We start from the raw sequence: 24,958 nt of genomic DNA, 5'->3' as shown, positions 1-24,958 counted from the left end.
GAGGCACATGTCTTGATAGCAAGATCCGGTAGGATGACACTTTAATTATTTGGTCTTGTAGGATTTTGTGGTTTGAGCAGTTCCAGAATCCCACCACTTTGGCGAGGTACAGTTTGAGTATCACTATTCACAAGTCAAGGAATCTGCAACTGGAAATATCCATCAGAAGTACAGGTTACTTACCTTCAGGAAAGCTCTTTCCAATGTATACTTTTATCTAACCGCACATTTTTCACTGCCCTCGCACTTCCCCGTTCTGTGCAACTGACTCTTTATTCCATCTATAAAAAGGTCCATATTTAGAGATATGCACACTGTCATATCTGATCACTTATCAAGCTCTGTGTCCGATGGCGGAGAAAGTCAAGAAAGAAACTGATATCCGTGCGCACTGGTGGCGATTATATGTGGCTATGATGTCACTACCTAGGCAGGGCGGAGTCAATGTAGACCCGCACCGTGCCACCTGTTGGTGAGTGGAAGCAAAGCTGAGAAAAATCTCCAGATCATTTCAGCACCTGGGGATAGTAACAATGTGAGGATTCTGTGGTAAGATAAAGCATCCACCAGAAAGAGCATTACTGAAGGAAATGAACTTGTTCTTTGGTACTCAGTCTAAGTGCATAAGTACATGTGTTTTTGCAGCGTGAATCTTTCTGGATTCACTATGCTGTGCATTATTCCGCGATCTTGTGGTTGGGTCCGGATTCGTAGTCTTTTCTTTGATTTTTTTTTTTTTTTTTTGTAGCCCAGGTGGGCGTCGACCTCCACCATTTGGTGCACCTCCCGTGACGTCGTCGTGCTTCCTGCGGAAGTCCCACCTTTGGGGCGCCATCTTCAGATTCTTTTTTCCGCCGTTGGGTCTGGATCGTCATCGGGAAGCTCCAGAAAATTCACTCGGAGGAAGAAGGAAGAAAAGCGATTTTCATCGATAGAATCAAGAGAAGACATCAGGAATAGAACAGATTTCATCAGGAGCGCGAAGAAAGAGGACCAGCGAACCTTTTTTCTTCGACAGCCTTGGAGAATGCACGCTCAGAGACCCTGAGCGAAATGGACAAGACGCCATTCAAGTTCTGCCCAAACTGCCACCACAAGTTCGCGCAGAAAGACCAGCATCCGGTCTGCAACCTCTGCCTACCGGTGGATCACCAGAGTATCGACTGCAACGCCTGCTCAGCCTTCGCGCCGAAGACACTCAGGGTGAGAGAGAGGCAGAGAAGAGCCAACGCCAACATGGATGGCAAAGGGAAACCCCCGACACTCTACGAGCTGGGCCTCGACACGGACGACGAGGACAACGTCGCCGAGACAGCCGAAAACTTCACGGTCGTAGAGACCGACAAGAAAAAAGAAGACGAGGTAAGAGAATCGTCGAGCGCAAATCAAAAGACACCTCGAAAACACGAGGGTGACTCGAGAAAAACTGAGTCAAGGTCCACGAAGGGAGCCCCGGCGCCGAAAACTTCGACGTCCAAAGGGGGAACTTCGGACAAAAGGCCCAGCGGATCCTTACAAAAGGACTCCCTGGTGCAGAAAGACGCCGAAAGGCAAGGGTCGTCGAAATCATCCCATGAAACTGGCCGATCGACGCAGAAAGAACGTTCGACGTCGACGCAAGTTTCATCGAAGAGACCCGCGGTCGACGCCGAAAGCATCTCCGAAATGGAGAAAAAGAAGAGGCGACTCGAGGCCGAAATGGAGAACATCCTTCAAAGGAAGAAGGAGTTCGACGCCAGGATGAAGGAATTCAAGATTCCAACGGTTTCATCGGCGGACGTCGTCGAGGTCGAAGGCGAGTTCGACGCCGAAGGGCTGACAAGGGATCTCGAGGAAGAAGAGGAGCCCTATTATGAGGAAGAAGCCGAGGAAGAAGACCAACAGTCGTTCTACGAATCGGCGGCATCTACCAGCAACGACGTCGAATGGCACGATCTCGACACCGAAAACCCGGAGGAGGCCGTGGACACGTACCCCTCGAGGCCTTCGCCACCCGACGACATCGGGGTATACAATATGGTGGTGAAGAGCGCAGCAATGGCCTTCGGCGTCAAACTCGACGAGGAGAGGCCGAAAGCCGATTTTCTCGTCGAAACACTGCTCCCCATCCAGACTAGGAGTCAGTTCCTCCCCATGCTACAAAGCGTGATGAACCAGGGGAGAGAAGCCTTCAAGGAGCCTGCCACCTGCCGGTCGATCACGCCCAGGACAGAGAAGAAATATAAGCACTCCTCCCTGGACCCACCTTACATCAAGGGTAGCGTCACCGCAGACTCCATCATAGCCTCCACGGCCAGGAGAAGGGCCAACGTTCCAGCAACTTCGGGCCCACCTCCGGATAAGGAGAGCAGGAGGATCGACCTCACAGGCAGAAAGGTCGAGAGGAACGCCGCAATGCACTGGCGCATGGTGAATTCGAATGCACTCCTCAATAGACACCAATACCAACACTGGGATGAGATGGGGGAGCTAGTAAAGCACCTCCCCGAAGAATACCGCCAGAGAGCCTCTCACCTGGTGGATGAAGGCAAGAACATCGCCAACTCCTGTATAAAGACGGCGTTGGATGGGGCAGAGACTTCAGCAAGACTCATGGCCATAGGGGTCACAGAGAGGAGGCATGCATGGCTAAGAATCTCGGGATTCAACCGGAAGTGCAGAACAACATCCTTGGCACCCCCTTCAACGGAGAGACACTGTTCGGAGCAACGGTGGACGAAAAGCTCACCCAGCTCAAGAAGGAAAACGAGACAGCGAGGTCCATGGGGGCCCTACATCTGAGGGGAATGAGACGAGGAAATCCCTCGAGGAGACCCTACGGTAGGGGTGGAAGCCAACAGGGGACGTCGCACCAGGCGTTCCAGCAAGGTCAGCAGGGCGAAGGTCACGGACAAGGTCAGCAGAAGCAAAGCTGGCAATATCAACCTCGGGGCCAGTCCTTTCGCGGGAGAGGGAACGGACGTGGCCAAAGGAGGAGAGGGGGCGATCAGCCCTCCTCGAAGTGACTCAGCACGCAAGAAGACGCCTACCCTCGTAAGGTCCCCAAGGGTGAGGCGCAAAAAAGTGTCATCAGGGGGAAGAGAAGATTCAAGAGCCTACGAGCATACGTCACCAGTAGGCGGAAGGCTGAGGTTCTACCTTCTGGAGTGGCGGCGTATAACCACAGACAAGTGGATACGGAACATCGTGCAGTACGGATACTGCGTAGACTTGGAGAAAAGACCTCCAAACAGGAAGCCGAAGGGAAGACAGAGATCGGCCCAAGAACTGGCAATACTCAGAGAAGAAACGCGGAAACTCCTACAAAAGGGAGCCATAGAGACTGTGCCGTTCAGGGAACGCAACAAAGGGGTCTACTCAAACTACTTCGTGGTGCCGAAGGTAGACGGAGACCTCAGACCCATACTGGACCTCCGTTACCTAAACAAGTTCATCAGAACGCAAAGGTTCAAAATGACTTCACTGCAGGAGGTACTGCCACAGATAAGAGAAGGGGACTTCATGGTCACCGTGGACCTCAAGGATGCCTACCTTCACATCCCAATAAACAGAAGGCACAAGGGCCTTCTAAGATTCAACATCGAACAGGAACACTACCAGTTCACAACCCTGGCCTTCGGATTAAAATCTGCGCCAAGGGTCTTTACGAAATGCCTGTCGGCGGTAGCGGCACACCTACGAAAGCAGGGAATACACGTATACCCCTACTTGGACGACTGGCTGGTCAAGGCAAACTCACGCGAGAAGTGCGAGAGGCACGCAAAACGCGTAACAGACACCCTCACAAATCTGGGATTTTCCATCCACTGGGGAAAATCATCGCTGGAACCGGAACAGGTAAAGATTTTCCTGGGGGCAAAGATCAACTCCCTCAACAGTACAGTAGTGCCCAGCGACAGGAGGACAGATGCTCTACTGAAGGAGACGCAGCTCTACCAGAAGGGGCGAGCTCTGACAGTGAGGGCGGTGAGCAAGATGATGGGGATGATGGCGTCCTGTATCCAGCTGGTGCCGAATGTACGCCTGCACATGAGACCATTCCAGGAATGGCTGCAACAGCAATGGTCACAAGCAAACGGAAGTTGGGAGGATCTAGTGGTTGTTACGCACGCAGTGCAGGAGGAGATAACTTCGTGGAACAGAGACAACATAACAACGGGGAGAAGCCTGACACCACCAAGCCCAACAATGACCATTACCACGGACGCATCGCAGAAGGGATGGGGAGCGCACATGGACAACCTCAGAGTGAGGGGTCTATGGGCTCCAGCAGACGCGGTCCGCCACATCAACTACCTCGAGTTGAAAACGATACTGTTAGCCCTGAAGGCATTCCAGAGACACCTGTTCGGCCAGAGGGTGTTGGTACAGACAGACAACACCACGGCGATGTTCTACATCAACAAACAAGGGGGGACACAGTCGTTTCCCCTCTCATCCCTAGCTCAGGAGATTTGGAGATGGGCCATACCTCTCAAGATAGATCTACTGGCAATTCACCTACCAGGGAAGGACAGACAGACCTCAGCATCACACGAGTGGGAGCTCAATGGCCAGGAAATGGAGAAAATCTTCCAGAGATGGGGGACTCCCACAATAGACCTATTTGCAACACGCCACAATGCAAAATGCCAAAGCTTCGCGTCCAGGCAACCAGATCAGCAATCCAAGGGAAATGCCCTATGGATAAGCTGGTGGAGGACATTTGCCTACGCCTTTCCACCGATACCCCTGTTGCACAGAGTGCTCGACAAGTGCAGAACCAGCAACATGACTCTGATCCTGGTGGCTCCACAGTGGGCGAGGCAGACATGGTTCTCGCAGATTCAAGAAATGGCGCAAGGCAATCCGTACAGGTTCGAGAGGAGAAAAGACCTGCTCTCAATGCAAAACGGGGAGGTCCTGCACCCAGAGCCAGAGACACTCAACCTAGCAGCATGGCTCCTGAAGACCTAGAGTTCGCACACCTAAGGTTACCGAAGAGCACTATGCGAGTGCTACGGGAGGCAAGGAAACCTACTACAAGAAAGTGCTACAGCGCAAAGTGGAAGAGATTCACGGTGTGGTGCAGGAAAAAGGGCCTGCACAACAGAATGACAAGAGACTCAACTGTGCTGAGGTACCTCACACACCTTCTAAAGAGTAACCTCTGCTCGAGCTCCCTAAGGGTACACCTAGCAGCGATCGTTGCCTACACCAGAGGTGAGAAGGGTGGAAGCTTCTTCACCTCGCAGGTGGTGAAGAGATTCATGGAGGGAGCCAAAAGAATGGCACCCCCGAAAAGGTTGCCGCCGCCGGCATGGAATTTAAACGTGGTTCTGACGGAGCTCATGAAGGCGCCGTTTGAACCCATTCACAAGGCCACTCTACAAATGTTGACGATGAAAACTGCCTTTCTAGTGGCCATAACCTCACTACGCAGGGTGAGCGAGCTTCAAGCACTAACGCTACAGGAGCCCTACATTCAAATTCACAAAGACAGGGTAGTCCTGAGGACGGACCCACACTTCATGCCCAAGGTAGTGTCGGCGTTCCACATGAATCAGAGTATCCAGATACCGAGTTTCTTCCAAAACCCGACTACAAACGCAGAAAAGGCCCTGCACACCCTCGATGCCAGAAGAGCGGTGATGCACTACATTGAAAGAACCAAGGAACTCAGGAAGTCGAAGCAGCTGTTTGTGTCCTTTGCTACTAGCTTCATGGGTAGACCAGTGACCAAGGGCACCATCGCTAGGTGGATTGCCCTCACTATTCAATTCTGTCACAAACAGGCTGGACAGGAGCTAACGGAGGGGCCCCAAGCTCACTCCACAAGGAAGAAGGGGGCCACAGTTGCCTTCCTGGCAAACACGCCCATCCAAGACATTTGTCTCGCAGCAACTTGGGCATCTGTGCACACGTTCACAAAGCACTACTGCGTGGACATTCAAATGAATAAGGAAGCACAGGTCGGACAGAAGGTGCTACAACACATTTTCAACGACCAGCGATCATCTTCCACCCAGCCACCACAAAAATAGGAAAACCGCTACAAAATCTATGCACAGCATAGTGAATCCAGAAAGATTCACGCTGCAAAACGAAAAGTTTCTTACCTGTCGGTGTAGTTTTGCAGCTTGAAGATCTTTCTGGATTCACTAGCGAACCCACCCACCTCCGCCAGGAAGATGAGGCTGGAGGAAGAGGGGGTGAAATGGATAGGATCAAAGAAGTGGAAACGTACAGAAATATGGACAAAAGGATTAATCAATCGCCTAGGGTTAAAAAAAAAAAAGGGAAAAAAGAACCCGAAGATGGCGCCCCAAAGGTGGGACTTCCGCAGGAAGCACGACGACGTCACGGGAGGTGCACCAAATGGTGGACGTCGACGCCCACCTGGGCTACAAAAAAAAACAAAAAAAACCAAAGAAAAGACTACGAATCCGGACCCAACCACAAGATCGCGGAATAATGCACAGCATAGTGAATCCAGAAAGATCTTCAAGCTGCAAAACTACACCGACAGGTAAGAAACTTTTCGTTTCTTTCTCTTCCCCCATGTGATGCTTCCCCACATCCCCCCTGCTCTGGCACCTCCCCCTACCACTTGTCCATTGCTTCTTCTGCTCACTTGCTCCTTTCCTGTACTGTTTTTTTGTGTGGCTTTTTTCCTTTTATGGCAGGCCGGCAGCTGCAATTTGCTGCTTGACCCCTCGTTCTTTGTAATGCGAAGAGGCACCGGTTTTATTAGGTCTCGCTGAGTCAGCGCGCGTGCGCTGCTCGAAGAGTCTTTAGTAAGGGCTTTAAAAAATGCTACCGCCGGCTACAGCTTGCAGTGCATGTGCGCTGGAGCGCGCTTCAGCAGAGGCGCCATATGGCGTGATTAATGCTGCGCGCGCACCACTTGCACACATGCACTGCAAGCTGTGGCCGGCGGTTGCATTTTTAGCTTGCTAATCGCGGCACCGGTGCATTACTTATAAAATTAAAAGTAAAGCGCCGGTGCCGCGATTATAGCAAGAGTAAAGAAATAGAAACAAACCTCTATTTCTTTACTTTTGCTATAATCGCGGCACCCGCGCTTTACTTTTAATATTAAAAGTAAAGCACCGGTGCCGCGATTAGAAAGAAAACAAGCATTGGCATAGCCAATAGGTCTCGCCTTTGGGACCTTATGAGTGTTTAGCCATGCAACAGTTGCATAACTAAATACTTATAAGGTCCCAAAAGTGAGACCTATTGGCTATGCCAATGCTTGTTTTTTTAATTTACCAAACCAAGGTAGGCTTCCTCCGTCTTGGAACTGTAGTTTAAAAGAAAAATGAAGAGTAATGATGCATACGTGCTAGTGTGGCACTGGCATGTGTGTACATCATGAAGCTGGCAAAAATATGGCCACTGCAGCATCATAATGCATAAGTGCATATACAATATCACGCTGGGGTTTGCAATTCCTTTTTTTCTTCTCAGTGCTGATACTGCTCTCATCATCGGCAATCAGTGTTTCCAACTCTGTTAGCTTTGCTAATGCTTCCCAAAGGAGAGACCTGTTGGTGTTGCCAATGTTTGTTTTCAAACTATTTTTACGGAAGATGAAGGAAAGGTATAAAATATATTGAACAAAATAAAGGTTTATCTACTCGTGCATTTCTTACGTTTACTCTTTCTAAACTACACTGAAACTCCACACGCCTTCCACAGGAAAGTGGCGGTAATTGTTATCTAAAAATGATATAAATTCTGAAAAGTCAATTAAAACATCTAAATTAAAAAAAAAAAAGCATTGTGGGTCTCTGTAGACTCTAGTAGACGTTTTTACAACACAGTGTTCTTATCTTCAGAATTTCAGTGGATGCGTGAAACAAGATCTTTAAAAAAAAAAATGGTAGAAACTGAATAAATGTTAATAATCATGGAAAAGACACTGTGGAGCATAATAGTGCATAGGAAGCAAGAGAGGGGTTAGTGATATTATAAAACTCAGTGACCTGTGGGATCTAATCTGCCTGCAACTGTGCCTTTGTAGAGGCCGAGAGGAGGCTGTTGCTGAAGCCACTCATTCTTAGCCAGTTCCTATCACTTGTCTTCACAGCGCTTTCTTTATCCCTAGCCGCTGTCTGCCATTCATAGTTCGACCAGGGGTGGCACTGTAAGCGCATGTTAAAGGCAGCAGAGGCCTTCTGCTCGAAGGTTACCATTTAAGACATATATAGTTTCTTAAATATATCAAACTATATAAAACGTTTGGTAGTAAATTATATGTGAACAGAAAATATTTGAAAAAAATGGTAGAGCCCACGAGAAGAAAACCGAGACAATGTCCTGTGAATGTAGCACATTTGAAGATTGCTCGGTTTTAACCCGCAAGGCCCCTTTGCTCCATGGCATATATTTATTCAAAATATGTTTTACCACCTTGGTCCAAATGCTGTTGCTGTGCTGTGGGGCATAGTTGAGTTTGATGTAGTTTGAGATGAAATGTGTGCTGTATGTGCCATTAATTTGCTTGCTTGTGCCTGTGCTTGTTGTTTTCAGACTTCGATGAGTGCACACTGTACGGAATGTGCAGTCAGACCTGCACCAACACCGAGGGCTCCTACACGTGCAGCTGCGTGGAGGGATACCTGCTGCAGCCCGACAACCGCTCCTGCAAGGCAAAGAATGGTATGCTCCGGCCGGAAGTGAGATGTGGATGCCTTCGGTCTGTCCCCTGCTGTTCTGTTATTTTGTAGCCAAAACACGTTTACAGCTGTTTAGAGATCCGGCCTTGTTTTCTGCGATTGCTTTAAGCTTGTTATGTTGTATTGCTGTACCAGGGCAATTGGTATTTTTTTATGGGCACATTGGTTTTCCTAGTTTGTACTCATTCAACTCTGAGAAATGAATACTACACGGAACTGATCAGTGTTACAGTTTTTGTGATGCAACATACATCATTTTGGAAACGGGCATTGGAGTGTAAAAAAGCAACGTTTTTGCTTTTATGCCTTGCTTCTAAACTACATTTTTTTTACCATGTGTTAAACAGTTGTGCCAGCAAAGCAACGAATACTGTACTGTTCGGGACACTTGTTGACTTTTACAGAAATTAAACCTGTTCATTTGTGATTTATTTGCAACTGAACCTTTCCTATACTGAATGTTTTTAACTTTTTTTTTATTAGATTGTTTGTGGCCAAACATGTTTAAATACTTAGCAGTCGCCTTTCAAGTCCAGTTATAGTCAATGCGCAGAATCAAGAGCTATTTAGTGATGTATGTTGACTGCCGAACAAAACATATCTGACTGAAAGACCTTATTATATAGTGAAAGTTCGCTTGTTCACAGCTGCAGCTCTTTGGAATTGAAGTCTGTTCATGGATTGGCCTAAACCAAGGATGCTTCCTGTGGGATTTCATCTTGCCCCACTGAGCCTGAATGTGTTTGTGTGTGTTTGTTACCCTACTTTAATTGTGATGTGATGGTTTGTTTCACCAGCCTACTGAGTATTTTAAAGTATCCTCCCATAAAGTGGTAACAGGAGTTTGACAATGTCAGGGTTTTTGGTCTCTGGAGCAGATCTTCCTAAGGGGGACTAAAGAGCAGCGTATTGACAGAATGGTCATTTTATGTTGGCTGTGAAGCAATTTAAAGCTGCACATATAAGTACTTTGCTTATGATCATTTCTTTAACTACATCTTTTCTAATCCCTTCTGCAGAGCCTGTGGACAGAATGACAGTCCTATTGATCGCCAACTCTCAAAACATCTTGGCCACATCTCTTACGGGAGTGCAGGTCCCGACCATTACCCCCTCAAGCACCAAGCAAACGACAGCCATGGATTTCAACTATGCCGAGGAGACTGTGTGTTGGGTGCACGTGGGCGAGAGCGCCACACAGACTCTACTGAAATGCGCCCGAATACCGAACTTGAAGGGCTTTACTGATGAACGGACCATCAACATCTCCTTAAGCCTACACCGTAAGTACCTGCCATGTTGGGACAATGCTGGGATTCACAGGGCTCTGGTGGCGTTGGCTGGCAGAATCTGGGAGGGATTTCTTCAGTGGTGGAGATGATACCTCGTGTGCGTTTCTCACCGAAGTTTGACACCTAACTGTGTTTTTTACCGTCGCCACCAGTATTTTAATCTCCCCACCAGTACTCTGATTAGAAAAATTGCCTAAAGCTGGTATTTTCCTATCAGTACATACTTTACACAGTAAATATATCGTGAAAGCCCTTTAAAACGTGTTGTACAGCTGACTAAATGGTCCCTGATTAATAATTGATGATCAAAGAAAAAAAGGCCATGTTAAATATGATTGCAGCCTATTTTAGATAAAGCTATATTTAAGTATCATGCCTGGGCGTTGAATATCAAAATACGAACAAATGTCTGGTCTTTTGGTCTGAGAAAGGTGGCAACCCTGGTGGCACCACACTCCTCTTCTATAAGTCTGGGTGCATGCAACGATCTATACAAACAGTTCGAGGGAGGGAGCAAGCTGGCCCATAGCAGGCAGCTCGAACACACCATAGGAGTTAAACACACTGACACAGAAAAATGGCTTGATCTTTGGCTGATAGGATGGCTTCTGCACCTCCACCGCGCTGCTGTTGATAGGTCTGCTGTTTTTGTATTTGCGCGCTTTGTAGTATGACATGATCTTTGGACTCCACAAGCACACTTGTGGCCTTGCAGGCCTTACGATAAAATAGTGGATTTTGCATCAGTACCCTGGCTTGTACTACGAATTTCCCATAAATTGTAAAGTTTCCTTCTGAGCCGCCTGGACGTCATGACCAGGAATCGCCTGTGGTTTTGGCAATGAATTCCAGCACGTCTGCCCTGCTCGTTTATTTCTTGCGTTACGTGAAAAAGGCATTATTTAAAGATATGGCTTAATCACATAAAGACCAGATTGTGCTGAATGCCATGGTGTTTTTGTTAAATTGTAATTTTAAAGAATGCTACAGATAGTAACTAACATGTATCATCAATGCACTACTGTGAGGGCAAGATTGGGAGAGCTGGCACCATGACTGAACCTTTTGAAATTATAATTCTTTAAGGAACACTACTTTAAAACATCTGCATTCTAGCTCATATTTTTGAGATTTTATTCACTGGAATTTTAAATTTAAAGAACATCCAGAAAACTTTTTTTAAACTTTGTTTTATTGTGCTCCATTATGGGCTGTGTTCAGTTTTTTTAAAGACTACTGATGGTGAAATGGCTGGTGGCGGTCCATTGATATATGGCAAGAGAGATATCCCCCACTGCACTAGATCAGTAAGCACCCTAAATCTGGTCTCTTCTGGTTTCCACTCCTGTGTCTTGCTGTCACCCTCCCCACAGGAGTTTATCTCCTCCTGCCCAGTGGTTGGCTACAGATCTAGGACCCCAATGTTCTGATCTGTTCCCAGCTTCCCCACTGTCTCAGCTCATTTTCTGTACAGCAGTCTCTCCCTCTCCTGATCTCCTAAAATTTGAAGTACTTGGAGACTCCAATATTAAGCTCCATGTGTAGACAATCGCTGATGAAGCCAAGCCAATAGGTCTCACCTTTGGGAACTGTTGACTTTGCCAATGCTTTTTTGCGATGCTGTACAGCATTAAAATATTGAGCAAATATTTACTTTTGTTGATGTTTTACAGCATCGTCCGAAAACCTGATAAATGTGTCATAAAGCGATGCACCTATTGTGTATACACATCATGACCGGTACTAGCACCCGCATTATTCATTGGGTGCGTATGTGCTTAATGATGTATGCAAAAGAATTCCTCACCACATTTGCACATGCCAGCTGAATGAAGCAGGTCTCATTTTTTAATATTTTTTTTATTTACCGTTCCAAGATTGTACAGACACTGCTTGTAGAACAGGACCTAGGTGTAATTTGACATGACCGCGATGGAGTGCAGGGTCTGATACACCTACCAGGTTTGTCTTGGTCATAGATTTTACCTTCTCACTTTAGTCATTTAAGTTTCAATATACCACAGGAGTACACTTCTAAAGCCCTCTAGGATCTCTGGGGGAGCACTTAGAAACTCACAAGGTAGTAGGCAGAGTTCAGATAAGTTCCATTTACGACTGTTCAGCTTTGTAGTTGCAGGAAAGGCCTTTTGTACTTGTTGAATCGGTGTAGCTTCAACAGAAGGGTAGCCTGATGACCCTTGGAGTAAACTTCTTTATCCTGGATACAAGAGAGAGTGCTGGTCCACCAGCCCTGGGTTCTTCTCAGATTGCTGACAAAAGGCCTGTCCTCTTCTGATCTTCTTCCGGTCCAATAATGTTTTGAAGTGGGTATTTAAAGGAGCCACATTTATTCCTGGCACGAGCTAGTGAGTGGGAATGACCACTGGGGATGCCCTAACCAATGAGATAACTATTCCCCAGGCTAATCCTACTCACTTTGGGCATTTTGAAGATGGCCAAATTCTATGGCCAACCCTAAATTTGGATTCTGAGGGCTGGGGGTGTACTTTGATAATCCTGGTGTCGTCCCACATCTAATGCTATAATCCAGTTTTAGGCAGTCCCTGTACCCCCACCATACTCAGAAACGGAGGTCTGGTAAAAACCAAAGCTGAGCTTTCCGCAACCATACAGTGTATACACACAAAGCTCGTGCGTTCAGTTTTCCTTCTTTGAAGTGTGACCCAAATATTATATGCAGACCTGTGACACTGCTGTGTCAGAGAGTCCCAATCTGATTGGGGTCTGACTGGCTGGCAGGACATTAAAAGTGCCCTGACTAAGTGTTGGCTAACATTTTCCTGTGACAGGGGAGGCCTCTTTAAAGTACCCACCAAATCTCAAATGAAAAACCTTAGCTAACCTTTCAAGCAGTATGTGACATTCAAACAGGACTTCACACCCACACGTCGGTGGTCACTGTAAACCAGTTCTGGGGCTAGTACTACTTCTCACTCAGAATGGTGCTGGTTGACTAGAAGGATAAAAGGAAAGGAAGGCCCAGGTGTGAGCTACATCTGCTTATGACAAGGGAGGCCCCTTTGAAGTGCTCAAGAGTCTGGGCACAGCCCCCAGGCCATCCTGTCAAGGAGAGTAAGACAACTTCCAACATCCAAGGGTGGTCCTGGGAGCAGTGCACACCTCATCACAGGGGAGCTATCAAGGTGCCAGGTGACTGCTGAATACTAAGAGAAAAGCCTCCAGTGGCTATAGGCAGGCAAAAGGTAATGTTTCTAAACTATCTTTTCTGTAATAGTAATACAAAATTAGACATTACCATTAAATTGGATGTTGTTTGACTATTAAAAGAGTCCTTAAAATATTTCTCTAGCTGTTTTTAGGTGGAGATTGAATGAATTAGACTTAATATTGTATCCCAATGCTTTCCTATGAAATTGCTAACCCTGCTATAGTGAAAATGGCTTTTAGGGCCTTTTCACTGTAAGGATGTTTGACATTAACCTTTACATGTCCTACTTTTAAATATCACACACCCGCCTATTCAAACATTAAAGCTTACTTAGAGTGACTTAGAAATATTTTAAAGGAGGGTTTTAGGCCTGTGAAAAGAGTTTATTTTGACAATTCAAATTTGTAGTTTAAACCTGCACACCCAGGCTACTGGTGGTGGGCATGCAGTCATGTTTACATTGTCACTGCAGTGGATGGCACAAGGAGTGCTGCAGACCACTGGCGACTTTTTATTACAGGCCTTGGGTAACCTATCCGTACCATATACTAGGGACTTATGGGTAAGTTAAATATGCCAATCAGGTGTATGCCAATTTCATCACGTTGAAAGGAGGAGGATAAACACATTACCACTGGATAGCAGGGATAAAGTGCATAGAGGTCTATAGCCAGCAAAAAAAGGAATCAACAAAAAAGGCAAAGTAAGCAGTAAATATGCATAAATGGCACATTTCCAACATTATCCTTTCTACAAAGCGAATTCATGGACTGTACATTGAGCATATTGTGGTGCCCTGGTGGGGTGGTATTGATGCCCGAGTACCCCCACACTAACATCCCTGAGAAGCCGGAGACTTAACACCTTGCTAACTCTGAGAGTCCAGTGTTAGAAGGGTTGTATGTGGCTCAGTTTGCCGAGTCCTCGTGAGACAGGCCCTGGGTCAGCGGTGGCAAAAGGCCTCAACTCTCCATTGTGGAGCGTCCTTTGGCCTCCTGAACGGGATCTGACATACACAGTGTGTGTTCTCACATTTTACACCTTTATGTTGAGTAACTTTTAACCCTTTGATGCGTGTGACGGAGCCGTTCCGTCATGCGCGTCGGTCGCGCTGTGCGGATGACGGAACCGCTCCGTCACGGCCCCGGCCGCGCACGAACCCTTCAGCACAGCGCGGTAATCCGCGCCGCGCTGAAAGGGTTAAACATGGCCTTCATTGGTAATATTAAAGAGAACTTAAAGATGACATTAAGGCTCCAAACCCGAACACACGCTGACTTAAATTCAAGAGCTTAGGCGGGTGAGCCAGTGTTGACCTAAAATGTTTGGGCATGGCCTCACAGGTGGCAGTGTGGGATATTCTGAACCCCTTCATTGATAACAAGAGCGTTGTTGCAGTAGACTGTCCATAACTCTGACTAGAAAAGCTGGCTCAGGGCTGGCATATTTTTTGTCATTTGAGTTGCAAATTTCTTACCCGAAAGCGTTGCATATTCATATATCTCCTTAAGACATTTTCAGACAGTATCGTCTTTGTGTTCATTGAAGTAGACGGCCATGTGTCCAAATTCCACTTGGGATCATGTTTAAATCCTCGTTTAAGTCTGGCTGGCTTTGGCTTAGCCTTCTGCAGACGAATTGTTACCGAATCTTAAAAAAATTAATAGGGTGGGTTCTGTCTCCACATACTAGGGTCTATTAAGTGTATAATTCCACCTTCCAGGAATTACTTCCATTGAAATGCAAGCGAGACTATTTCACATCTGAAAATCACATCCAAGCTGTTTGTTACATTAAATGCATTATCTCCTATGCCTTCTATACAGGAAGCAATCATGTATGCTACTTTTCTTTTTTTTTGCATTGGTAAAGCCAGTAGGGAGACTCTAATATGATAAAACATTTGTACATGCACCAAATAAATACCTTATGTGAATGCCTTTGTTTACAACAAGTGGCACTTTAAAATGAAACCTGTTAGCCCCACCAATGGTTGTTAAATTGTGAAACTTCTCATTTGGTGTGTTTTTTGGTAGCAATTCTAGTGACATTTTATATAGTAGATCAGAAGTATTGACAAAGTACAACATTAGTGCATCTGGAAATAAGCTATGCACTCTTCAGCAGTGTGGCCTTGTAATCAAACAATAAGTTAGTGAAAAGCATATATAAGCCAAACACTCTCAACCCCAGAGACATTGACGTATCCGCTAGTAGAGAAAAATCGGAAATTGAATTGGGAGAGAACATAAATCCCCATGGCCTAATAGTGTCTAACGTACTATAAAGCAGATGAATAAGGAGCAAAGAAACCCATACTGCCTCGCTGTTGTGCTTGGTCTATATTCTTCCTCCTTTGAGATCCTCCAGTCATTCCACCCTCAACTGATCAGATCAGGGGGTGTCACACCTGAGCTATGGATGGAGAACCTTTCACACCTATAGAGTTTTGAGGAGCATTGGGGAGAGAGGTATTGGATGTGAACAGGTGTTAGAACAATGCAGTAAGGTCACGCCCCATCCTGTGCTTCGAGAAAAGCTGACCATATGACTAGGAATGTGGACGTTCGGTCCTGAAGCTTGTAAGTGACCTGTTGGTAGAAGGCCGTCTTGTGCATTTCAGTGGGCAACTCCTTGTTTAGCGGAGTAGGTGAGCTGCAGGTCCTTCGTATGCACCCGTTGACCATGGTCAAACTGACTGATAAGCATGGTTTGTGGTGAACATAAATGCCAGGAATGTCATTCATCATTATCACAAACCACAGGAGTAAACAATCGACCAAACAGAACTGAGATGGAGAATGCTTAAGTACAACACTGTGTAGCCCGGCATTAATTGCGGCCCAAGTCTTTAATTGAACTGCGTGGAGATAGGTTTTCCTTCCTTTCTCAGGTGACTTTCCTCGAGTGGTTGATTCTACTACCTGTTCTGCCTCGGTTCTCTGTCTGAACTGATATTTTTGTCACCACTTGTAACTTCTATACCAGCTGTGAATGATTGGCAGACCCTGTGGCTTCACAAGCCACACAATAATTGGGGATCCTTTTTAGGGCCCTTTGAAGTAATTCATACCTCTATAGTGATAATCAAAATCCTGAATTGTTTGCGCTCTGTCTTAATCTCTTTTGTCCTGATGATGACCCTTCGTTGACATAAGGGTTGAAACGCTGTCAACACTCCCTGGTTCAGTTAGATTCTCATTGATCGACACCTTTGGGACAGCAATTAGTTTATTTAATTTAACTGGACTGTTCATTTTCACTCCAAAACCTGTACCCGCAGATTGGGCCTCTATGCTGATATGCTGTTACTGTGATCAACGTTCATCTCTTGCGCTGCTTTTTGTATGAACTTTTTGAGCACTATGTTCACATTTCACTGTCAACCTATTACGGTGATTTTATTATATTTACTTCATTTGATTATAAATGACTAATAACTTTCCTTTTTGTGTGATTTCCACATTTTTGGTCATATCCTATATTGTTTTTTAATTCTTTTTCCCCTTTGGGCATTTCACTGTACACTTACTAGGTATTGCTAAGTTACAAAGCATGTTTCTAAATGATATCCAGTTGGGTCTCGTTGTACTTAAACAGGAATGTCATGCAACATGCCAGCCTACTTGTGGGTACAAGGAGCTAGTCAGTGGAGCCGATCCATTATTTCCCAGTCATTTTTGAAGTATCAGTCCAGGTTTGAGAAAAATTATAGTATGTGAGGCAAGTCACAATAAGATCACATCCATCTCCAGCAGTTAGAACCCTCATCCTCCTGGCTCTTGTCTACTTCTGTGAAGTCCATTAACAATTTCTAGTTACTTGAAGTAGCTGTGCTTTAGACGGTCTACCCTACCACCCATGCCATGAAACCCTATGACTTGAGATTACTGCTCCGCTGCTCACCCATAAATCAAGGCGTGCTTGCCTGTCATGCCAAAGGGTCTTCTTCCTGAGTCTTAAAGTAAAGTATCTTTACCTGACCTTCATGTATGCCAGACGTCACTCCCCTATAACAACCCCAAATCCATAAGTAGGTCAATATACAGACTCCGGAATAACACAAGGGATTTGTCCCTGTCTGCTTTTGCGGCAATGTCTCAGTTGCAAATATTAGCAAATTTGGGAACCTGCCAAGCCAAGTTCACATTGGTTTCATTGGAATGGCTTCAGCTCCCCACCCGTCGGTAGTGGATCAAATGCACGGAGCCCAGCACTCGCCCTGGTACCTCATTTAAAGTGTGTGTCCATATGCGGGCAGCTGTGTCGCGCCTTATGGGGGCCTGTTTATGGACGGCATTATCCACCTGTAGGTAGTTTGCCATACTTTGATCATGGACTGGCCAGTCGGATTGTCAGTCAATAGGGTAGGAGGTTTCCTGCATAAAGTGGAGCTAGATCAGCTGTGCATCAGCAACTCCCTGTCACAACACTGTCTAAAACAGAACATCCTTTTGCTTGTTCATTGCAACATCTGTAGTGTCTCTTTGTAGGATTCCATATGAAGTAGGTTTAGACTGCCAGATCGCCTGTCAGCCATCATTTCAATGGGCTTCAGCCTTGTCCTCCACTCAAAAGCTCTGATACCCTTCTATATAGTCGGGTGTGTGCTGCAGAACGGTCAACTATAGTATACCCAGTAAATAATTAAGCAGGACGCCACCACCATTTTTACAATCTGATCTCTTCCCCCATAATGGCAGATGTGGGTGTGCCCAACGTGCATGGTCACGAAACATTTAGCGATTTAGGTGTCCATCTGTCATCACACGCTCTAGACCTCTAATAAGGAATACTTCTTGAGTATTTGAGTTTGCCCTGCCACTATCGGACGTTATAGATCTCCATGGATCTTTGCGTGGTAAATCTGGAAATGGACAAAACCTCACTTTTGTCCCAGTTAACTTTGTACCCTGCAAAGATGGAGACAACGTTGATCGCCCTTAGCAGTATTAGCAGAGAGGATCCAAAACTGGTGAGGGTAAGTAAATTGTCATTAGTGTACAGTCATATTTTTGAGTCCCCTACAGGGGTGCGCAAACCCAGTCTTGTCTGATTCTGCCGTATGACTGCAGACCATGGCTGTAGGGTCACGAAAATCAAGAGAGTAACACTGAGCATCCCTGACGTGCCATAGTAGTGTGTAATTGTTGTAAATTCTCTTAGGTTCACCAGAAATGTAGGGAGGCAGAATTTATGGGAGACATTGTGATGTCTGATCTCACGGTCTGCTGGACATATGGAGGTTTACTCATCTGACAGACCAATAATCTACTTTTCTCTCCTGTGCTCCTGGTACTCAATGGAGGATTGCCTACTCCTCACTTGGTACTCCTTACCTCCTTAAGGGATTCTTGTAGGATTCCAGGACTGTGCTCCGATGTTACTTCAGTTGGAATAGGGCCGACACTTGCAGCGCGGAATCTTGACGCATACAGGCATCCTGGGAAGTAGGAGACTGGAGATCTCGTTTATGCCAAGAGTGAAGAAGGTGCTACTTGGAATCAGAATGGACAGCGCCCAGGTGATCACTTATGCTTCAAACTAAGCAGTGCACAGATTGGTTGGGAGCTCAGTGTAGACCTTTTATGGGTGCTGTCTCTGAGGGAGGAGCTACTGCCACCAACAATGGAAGCCCTGCCACGTGAGGTCACTGCTGTCCTACTGGCGCCCTGAAGGCCGTCCTCAAGATCAGTGTAGTCTGGATGCTGGAATCTTTCACCGGTTGTTGTAGTGACATATTGAATCCTCTAGATCCCAGGGTCCACAGTCCTGTCCAGTGTGCCCCCTCGCTCGCTCAGGAAGGATTTAATGAAGGTCAGTCTATAGGCACTCCGCATCAGTCGCTTACGCTCTTTATCTTTCCATGTTGTGGTGAACACTGGATGTGGTGCTGAAGCTTTTAATGGACCAGGGTTCCAAGCAGATGCATTCGTGCACGCCCCATCTGCTAAGGCACATTGGCGGTGCACCGCTCAGGCCTTTTCTCTCTGATAAGGTTGTTCTTTGCGTTTGACAGTCTTTGCTGTACCAGCGTGGTATTCATTAGCTGTCATATTAAATGTCTTTATTGACATTTTGCTTCTGCCATGACTGAAGAGCACCCTTCGATCCTTTAGGGGCCTGGCGTTTTGTGGAAAGGGGTCAGATGGGAGTGGCCCTTTGTTGCTTTTGCTGGGGCTGAAAGTGGTGCAGGGTGACGAAATGGACAAGATCGAGATGTTTTTCCCTCTGTATCAAACGCTTCTGTGCGGTGACTCTTCGAGAGCAGCTGGGAAGCACTATGCAGGATCTCATGCCCAGTGGACTCGAGCATTCACAGCAGGGATCTGTGTGGCCCCGTGGTCGCGGGTTCGACTCCCACCCATCTGTAGTCCTTCCCAGTGCAGCTGCGGGACTGATTACCATAGAGTTGGACTGCAGTGAGCATCTGCTCTGTTAGTAGCGCCAAGGAGCCCTTAGGATGCTGGCGCACTCTCCTAATTGTAGCACGTTATGTCATCACAGATCAGTACACAAGGTGTACCGGTGGTGGGGGGGGAGTGGGGGGGGGGAGTTATGCCTGTTGCACACAACTGTGTCTGGCAGCAACAAGTATTCGCTTGAAACTTTCACTAAACATGGATGCGTGGACTGCTCGCCGGTCACGCCTTAAACCATGCTTGCCCCTGGGCGTGCGACGTCCCTCTCAAAGAGGACTTCTCTGTAAATCCTGAGCTGGCTGAAACCCACCTCTAAACATCAGCCTTCGGCCTCGCCATCACCCCGGGGCCTCAACAGCGGTCTCCCTCTAATCAAGCAGCTCTTTACCCGCTTGAAGGCGCATCGAAGTACTGCAGCAGTATTGTAAAATGTCGGTACAGCTTCTCGCGCGAGCACCCCCCGTTCTTGGGGAAAGGAACAGTCCTGCTCGCGCAGACCCCGTGCAATGGTTCGGTTTGCGTGCCCGCCTCCCTTCCTGCTGATTAAACCCTGTGCCCATGCCTATGCTTTCACCTGCCCTGCGTGAGATCCTGCCTCGATAATCCTTCCGGATGTCCGAAGGACTTGACGTTCAGACCCCCGGTGTCCTGTGTGAACAGGGGGTGGGCGGCGGGCTAACCCCGTGCCTTGGTGCCATTGTGGGCACCGTGCACAGGAATGTTTAATAACCTGCGATTCTCTCTCCTTGGCCTCTAATCTGCTTAGTGTTCCTGAATCGGCCTTCTGTTTTCAAACAGCAAGCCCTAAATTGATTGCAAGTGGTTAGCTGCAGGGCCTGTATTTGCCTGGTGCTTGTGAGTGGCGTGTTGAGGCCTGAACGGCTTGGAGCGGCGTGTGGGGAACCTGAACTGGGGCCAGGCTGGCACTTACTGGCACCAGCCCTTTACTGAGCGCGAGGCGGTCCTGTCTGATTGTGAGGAGACAGAAACCCACCAAACAATCTATTTAATGTTGTTACTTGTGCAAGAGCGAGCTAGTGAGTAACTGAAGTGAACTTCAGCCGCAAACATTGCACAATTCACTTTTTGAGCTACCTACAACTTCGACGAACAGAGCAGTGTGTGTGAATGGTTGTTTTTGCATGTCTCGGACAGTTCATTTGAAACCACAGTGTCGGAGTGTTTCACCGTCTTTGCATACTGCTTTCTCAATGAATAATTTAGCTGAAGATGCTATTTTTTTTTCTCGTTTTTTCATTTAAAAAAATGAAAACAAAAAAAGCCCAGCTCCCTTCATTCAGGATTGAAGTTAAAATATATGTTGAGTACAGCCTTCCTGAGCTGCACAGGGAAATAGTGTTCAAGTGGTGATAGCATTGATGTTGAGTCCTTCTGGAGGCAACCGTCTTGAACGTTCTGTCCAGACGGTTTCTAGTGTCTTAATAGTTTTAACTTAAAGACGGCTTTGGCAAGAAAATCATCATGTCTGGTAATGAAGGGTTAGGTTAGCATTGTGAAAATTGTAGCTTTCAGTTGATCACGTAGGTCATTAACTGCAGGTGATTTGTGGTTCTTCCACAAGTACATAGACTATTGAGGTTAGGTATGTTTTGAGTGTCAGTACCAGGTCCCATGTGAGGTACACGTATCAGCGTGTGGTTGTGTTGGGTAATGTCTGGTTGGGGCAGCAGTGGAACTTGTGACTGGTGGTGGTAATGATAATGCTTTCATCGGAAGAGTGTCCATGCCTGTTTGTCAGTTCCTTTTATTAAGCAAGAAGTAGCATGTTGGTCAATAAAGAAGTGGTTGACTATCTGTTAGTAAGAAGAATAGGACTTTGTTTCCTTTCTAAAAGTATTCAGGCTATCTTTGGGTATATTTTTAGTGTGAATATATACATTATTTTTTTTGCAGTCCAGGTTGTTGCTTGCACAAGGAAGCACTCTACCTTGAAAATCCCGGCATTACATGTTTGGTTACTGACTTTTCTTAAATTCTCTAATTCACGAAAATGCTATCTTACCTCAGAGTAACGGGTTCTTGATTAATGGGAAGCCTACAGAGCTTGTTTTGTGCTTCTGTTCTTACATAAAGTGTATTGGGTAAAACTTTATTTTCCTAAAATGCCATCTTTGGGTGACATTTGCAAAGTACACAACTTCATGGTTAAGCATGTCCCCAGAACCTCTTACTGACATTATTGAATTATAATGTACATTCACTTTCTCTTACACTAAAATGTACATTCACTTTCTCTTACACTATAATGTACATTCACTTTCTCTTACACAATAATTGTTTGACTGCTTTTAACAATAGTTTCACAACTCATAGCTCCAAGGGGTGATGCTATTTTGTGGAGTGCAGAGTTTCCACCATAGAAACATTTGGGTGGAAAAACTAAAAAGCACAATAGAATTATTGGTCAACATTGATTTAGTTATGCTCTGATAATGCCTTCTTGGGGTTCTGGCCAATTCTCCTCTCCTAGTTTAGAATTTTAGGACATATTCGAGGATGAAATTAGGTGTAAAATACATGATTTAACATCATGTGTTTTCTCCCTCTCTCTGTCTTCTTACATTGTTTTAAGATGCCCGCCCTTCTCCCTATTTATTTGTGGTGTATGCATGTCTCTATTTTTGAATCATTGAACTATCTCTTTAGTTTCCTCTGTCTTTTCATCTCTCTGTCAGCACATCTTTGCCAGTGAAACATAAATACAATTATTCCACACTTGCCACTGTGGATACGTTGCGTGCGGACTGTCCCTTTGTGATATACGTTGTGTGCGGACTGTTCCATTGTGATATACGTTGTGTGCGGACTGTTCCATTGTGGTGCATACTTAAATGTATAAACCATCTAGAAAGTCCAAATCCTAGACTGTTGTGCTCCTTTCCTCACATCTTCCTGTTTTTTCGGTCTTTACAAAAAAAGACCCAATCGCCTACTTTTCAGCATTTCTGGTTTTGGGTTTCACGGTTTGTGGTGCTTTTATATTTAAGGCGCGGGTCTTGACTCCTGGAGAGCACCTTCACCAGCCCCGTAGCGTCTCGAAAGCCACGCTGTGATAGAGCTGGTGCACGCTGTTCGTATTCTTGGCGTGACTGATTCCCGGTCCCGCTCCTCGGGGCCGCTCGCGCCAGCTCCCGCCGCTCGCGCCTCCTCTGCTCCCTCGCGCCAGCTCCCGCCGCTCGCGCCTCCTCTGCCCCTGCCGCGCGCGGCCTCCGGGCTGGCAGCTCCAGCGGCGCGGGGGCATCTGCCCTAATTCGTCACTGAGGCTGAAACCCCCGGCCGCCTCCGTCAGGCCCGCAGTGTTTGAGGCAAATTAGGCGTTAAGGTTTTGCTGGTGTGCAGACGCGCCACTTATCGCCACTGACGGGGGGGACGGAGCGAGCGGGAAGCCGTTAACTCTGTCCTGCCGGGCGGACACGACCAGACCGACAACCGCCAACGAGGCCGGGTACGTTATTCGCCGACCCACTTGACCCGTTTCCATGCCCAGCCACCAATGGGGTTGGAGCACTTTCTGCCCGCATACAGGTCCCACGCGAAAGTGCCTCTAGCTTAGCCTTGGGCCACTGCCCCCTGGGCCCTTTTGCGCACTATAATCTCTGGCCACTTGTTCCCTCACTAAAGATGTGGCTTTAAGGACGGTACCAACAATCACTGGCAGTCCAATCAGTCTAGCTTATGAATGAAAGTCCTTTTGTGCCATTGATGAGTTTTGGCACTTAGTAAGTGTTCATTCATGCACTGTCATTTATCTTTACGCTGATGCATCCATTCACTGACTCATTCTTGCATTCACCCTATGACACAACCGCAATAAAACAGACACACAAAATATGCAAGATAAATTGTAAAAAAATACATGTAAAAATAAAAACGTATGCTGCCATCTAAACATGGCAGGGGATATGCCTGCAATAACGAAATTAAACATACAAGCAGGTACCAGTCTTGCAGAGGTATTATAGATAGCCTATTGTTATTTTAAAGTTCCAGCAAGGCTGCCATATTGAGAACCAATGTGTTGGCCATAATGGAATGTTACACCAACGTGGACAACAGCATTCCATGACGGTCTCCAGATTTAAAGGAAGTCACCATGTACGCTGTGGCGCACTGCAGATGAAACGAGTGGCAAGCAAGTGACCCGTTAGCACTGCCTGCAGAGCTGTAGTATCCTCTTAAACGTTGAAATAAAGAGAGGGTAAGAAATGAAAAGGGTGCTATAAAGGGGAAAACTGAAAACTAAAGGACTGGCCACGAGACCTGGCACTGAAGCATACTGATTTTCAGGTAAATGTACACATGGCCAGAAAATGCCATCATTCAGATAGTGAATTGGAGATTCTAGTAAGTAATATTACAATGCAAATCTTCTCCCCCTAAGGCTTGTCGGAGGCAGTGCGAACACCAAAAGAGTTTCCTAAAAAAGGTAATCGGTGAAATTTCATGTAACTAAATACCTCTCTGTAGGCTTTAATACAGATTAATCACAATCTACCATTATATGCTTATTGATTTAAACATATATTTTTCACAATCAGTATATCAGGCCTATTACCTTTATTATAACTTTCGATTTTAAACAATCACACCTCATTGGCTTGTCACCATAACCAACTCAAACCTCATGTTTTGGTCATAAACCATCCCACAAGGCGACTATCAGATATACTGTAACAAAATTACAAATTTGTAGAAAATACAATTTTTGGAACAATATAAAATCACTCCTAATGTACCCTAATAAGGATGACCGTAGTGCAAATCCGCTATCCCCATGGTTTGTTGGGGTGGGTCACCATCACCAAATCCCTTGCTTACTATGGTAAACTGCAAGACTCCATTTAACTAAATACCAGCATATAGGCTTTAGCACAGTGTAATAATGCACCCTTCTTGCCTTAAACACATGTTTTTCATAACAAGGCCTACTTATGTGTCATAACTTCTCATTATAAACAGATAATTCCTAAGGAATCTCACAAAACTTTTCCCAGTTAACCGTGAAAGGTCTTTAGCCTTTACTAATGTCTTGACCCTATATAGAATGCAGTCCTTTTGAAGTGCGCTTAAGCTGGCAACCATCAGGGATACATTTATAAAATTACAAATATGTGGAAAATTAAAATAGGCAAAACCATATACAACCCCTCTCAACAGAGCCTAACAGGAATCATCACAGTAAAACTCGTCTCAAAGTGTTTATCGGAGTTGATGACCAAAACCCTCGCCTAATATGGTGATCTGTGAAATTACTTTGTAATAAACATCTTCTTACGACCAGTAACATAATGTCAAAACAATCCACTATTAGTGGCCTATAAGCTTGCCATTCTGCCTTTGTAATAACCTTTCATAATAAACCGGTCTGAC

General features: G+C 46.0%; 1 protein-coding gene across 2 annotated transcripts in view; it reads left to right on the top strand.

Annotated features, from left to right (window-relative positions):
• The window catches only part of LRP1 (LDL receptor related protein 1), a 1,298,976-nt gene that overhangs the window by 184,942 nt on the left and 1,089,076 nt on the right, over positions 1-24,958 (top strand). For both annotated transcript variants that reach the window (XM_085654639.1, XM_085654638.1), the window contains exons 5-6: positions 8,518-8,646; positions 9,683-9,946. In XM_085654639.1, coding sequence (XP_085510765.1) covers positions 8,518-8,646; positions 9,683-9,946 — 393 coding nt within the window. The remainder of the gene's footprint in view (positions 1-8,517; positions 8,647-9,682; positions 9,947-24,958) is intronic.

Source organism: Triturus cristatus, chromosome 4_1, assembly GCF_964204655.1.
Source record: "Triturus cristatus chromosome 4_1, aTriCri1.1, whole genome shotgun sequence".
Taxonomy (NCBI): domain Eukaryota; kingdom Metazoa; phylum Chordata; class Amphibia; order Caudata; family Salamandridae; genus Triturus; species Triturus cristatus.
This window is presented reverse-complemented; position numbering and strand designations above follow the sequence as displayed.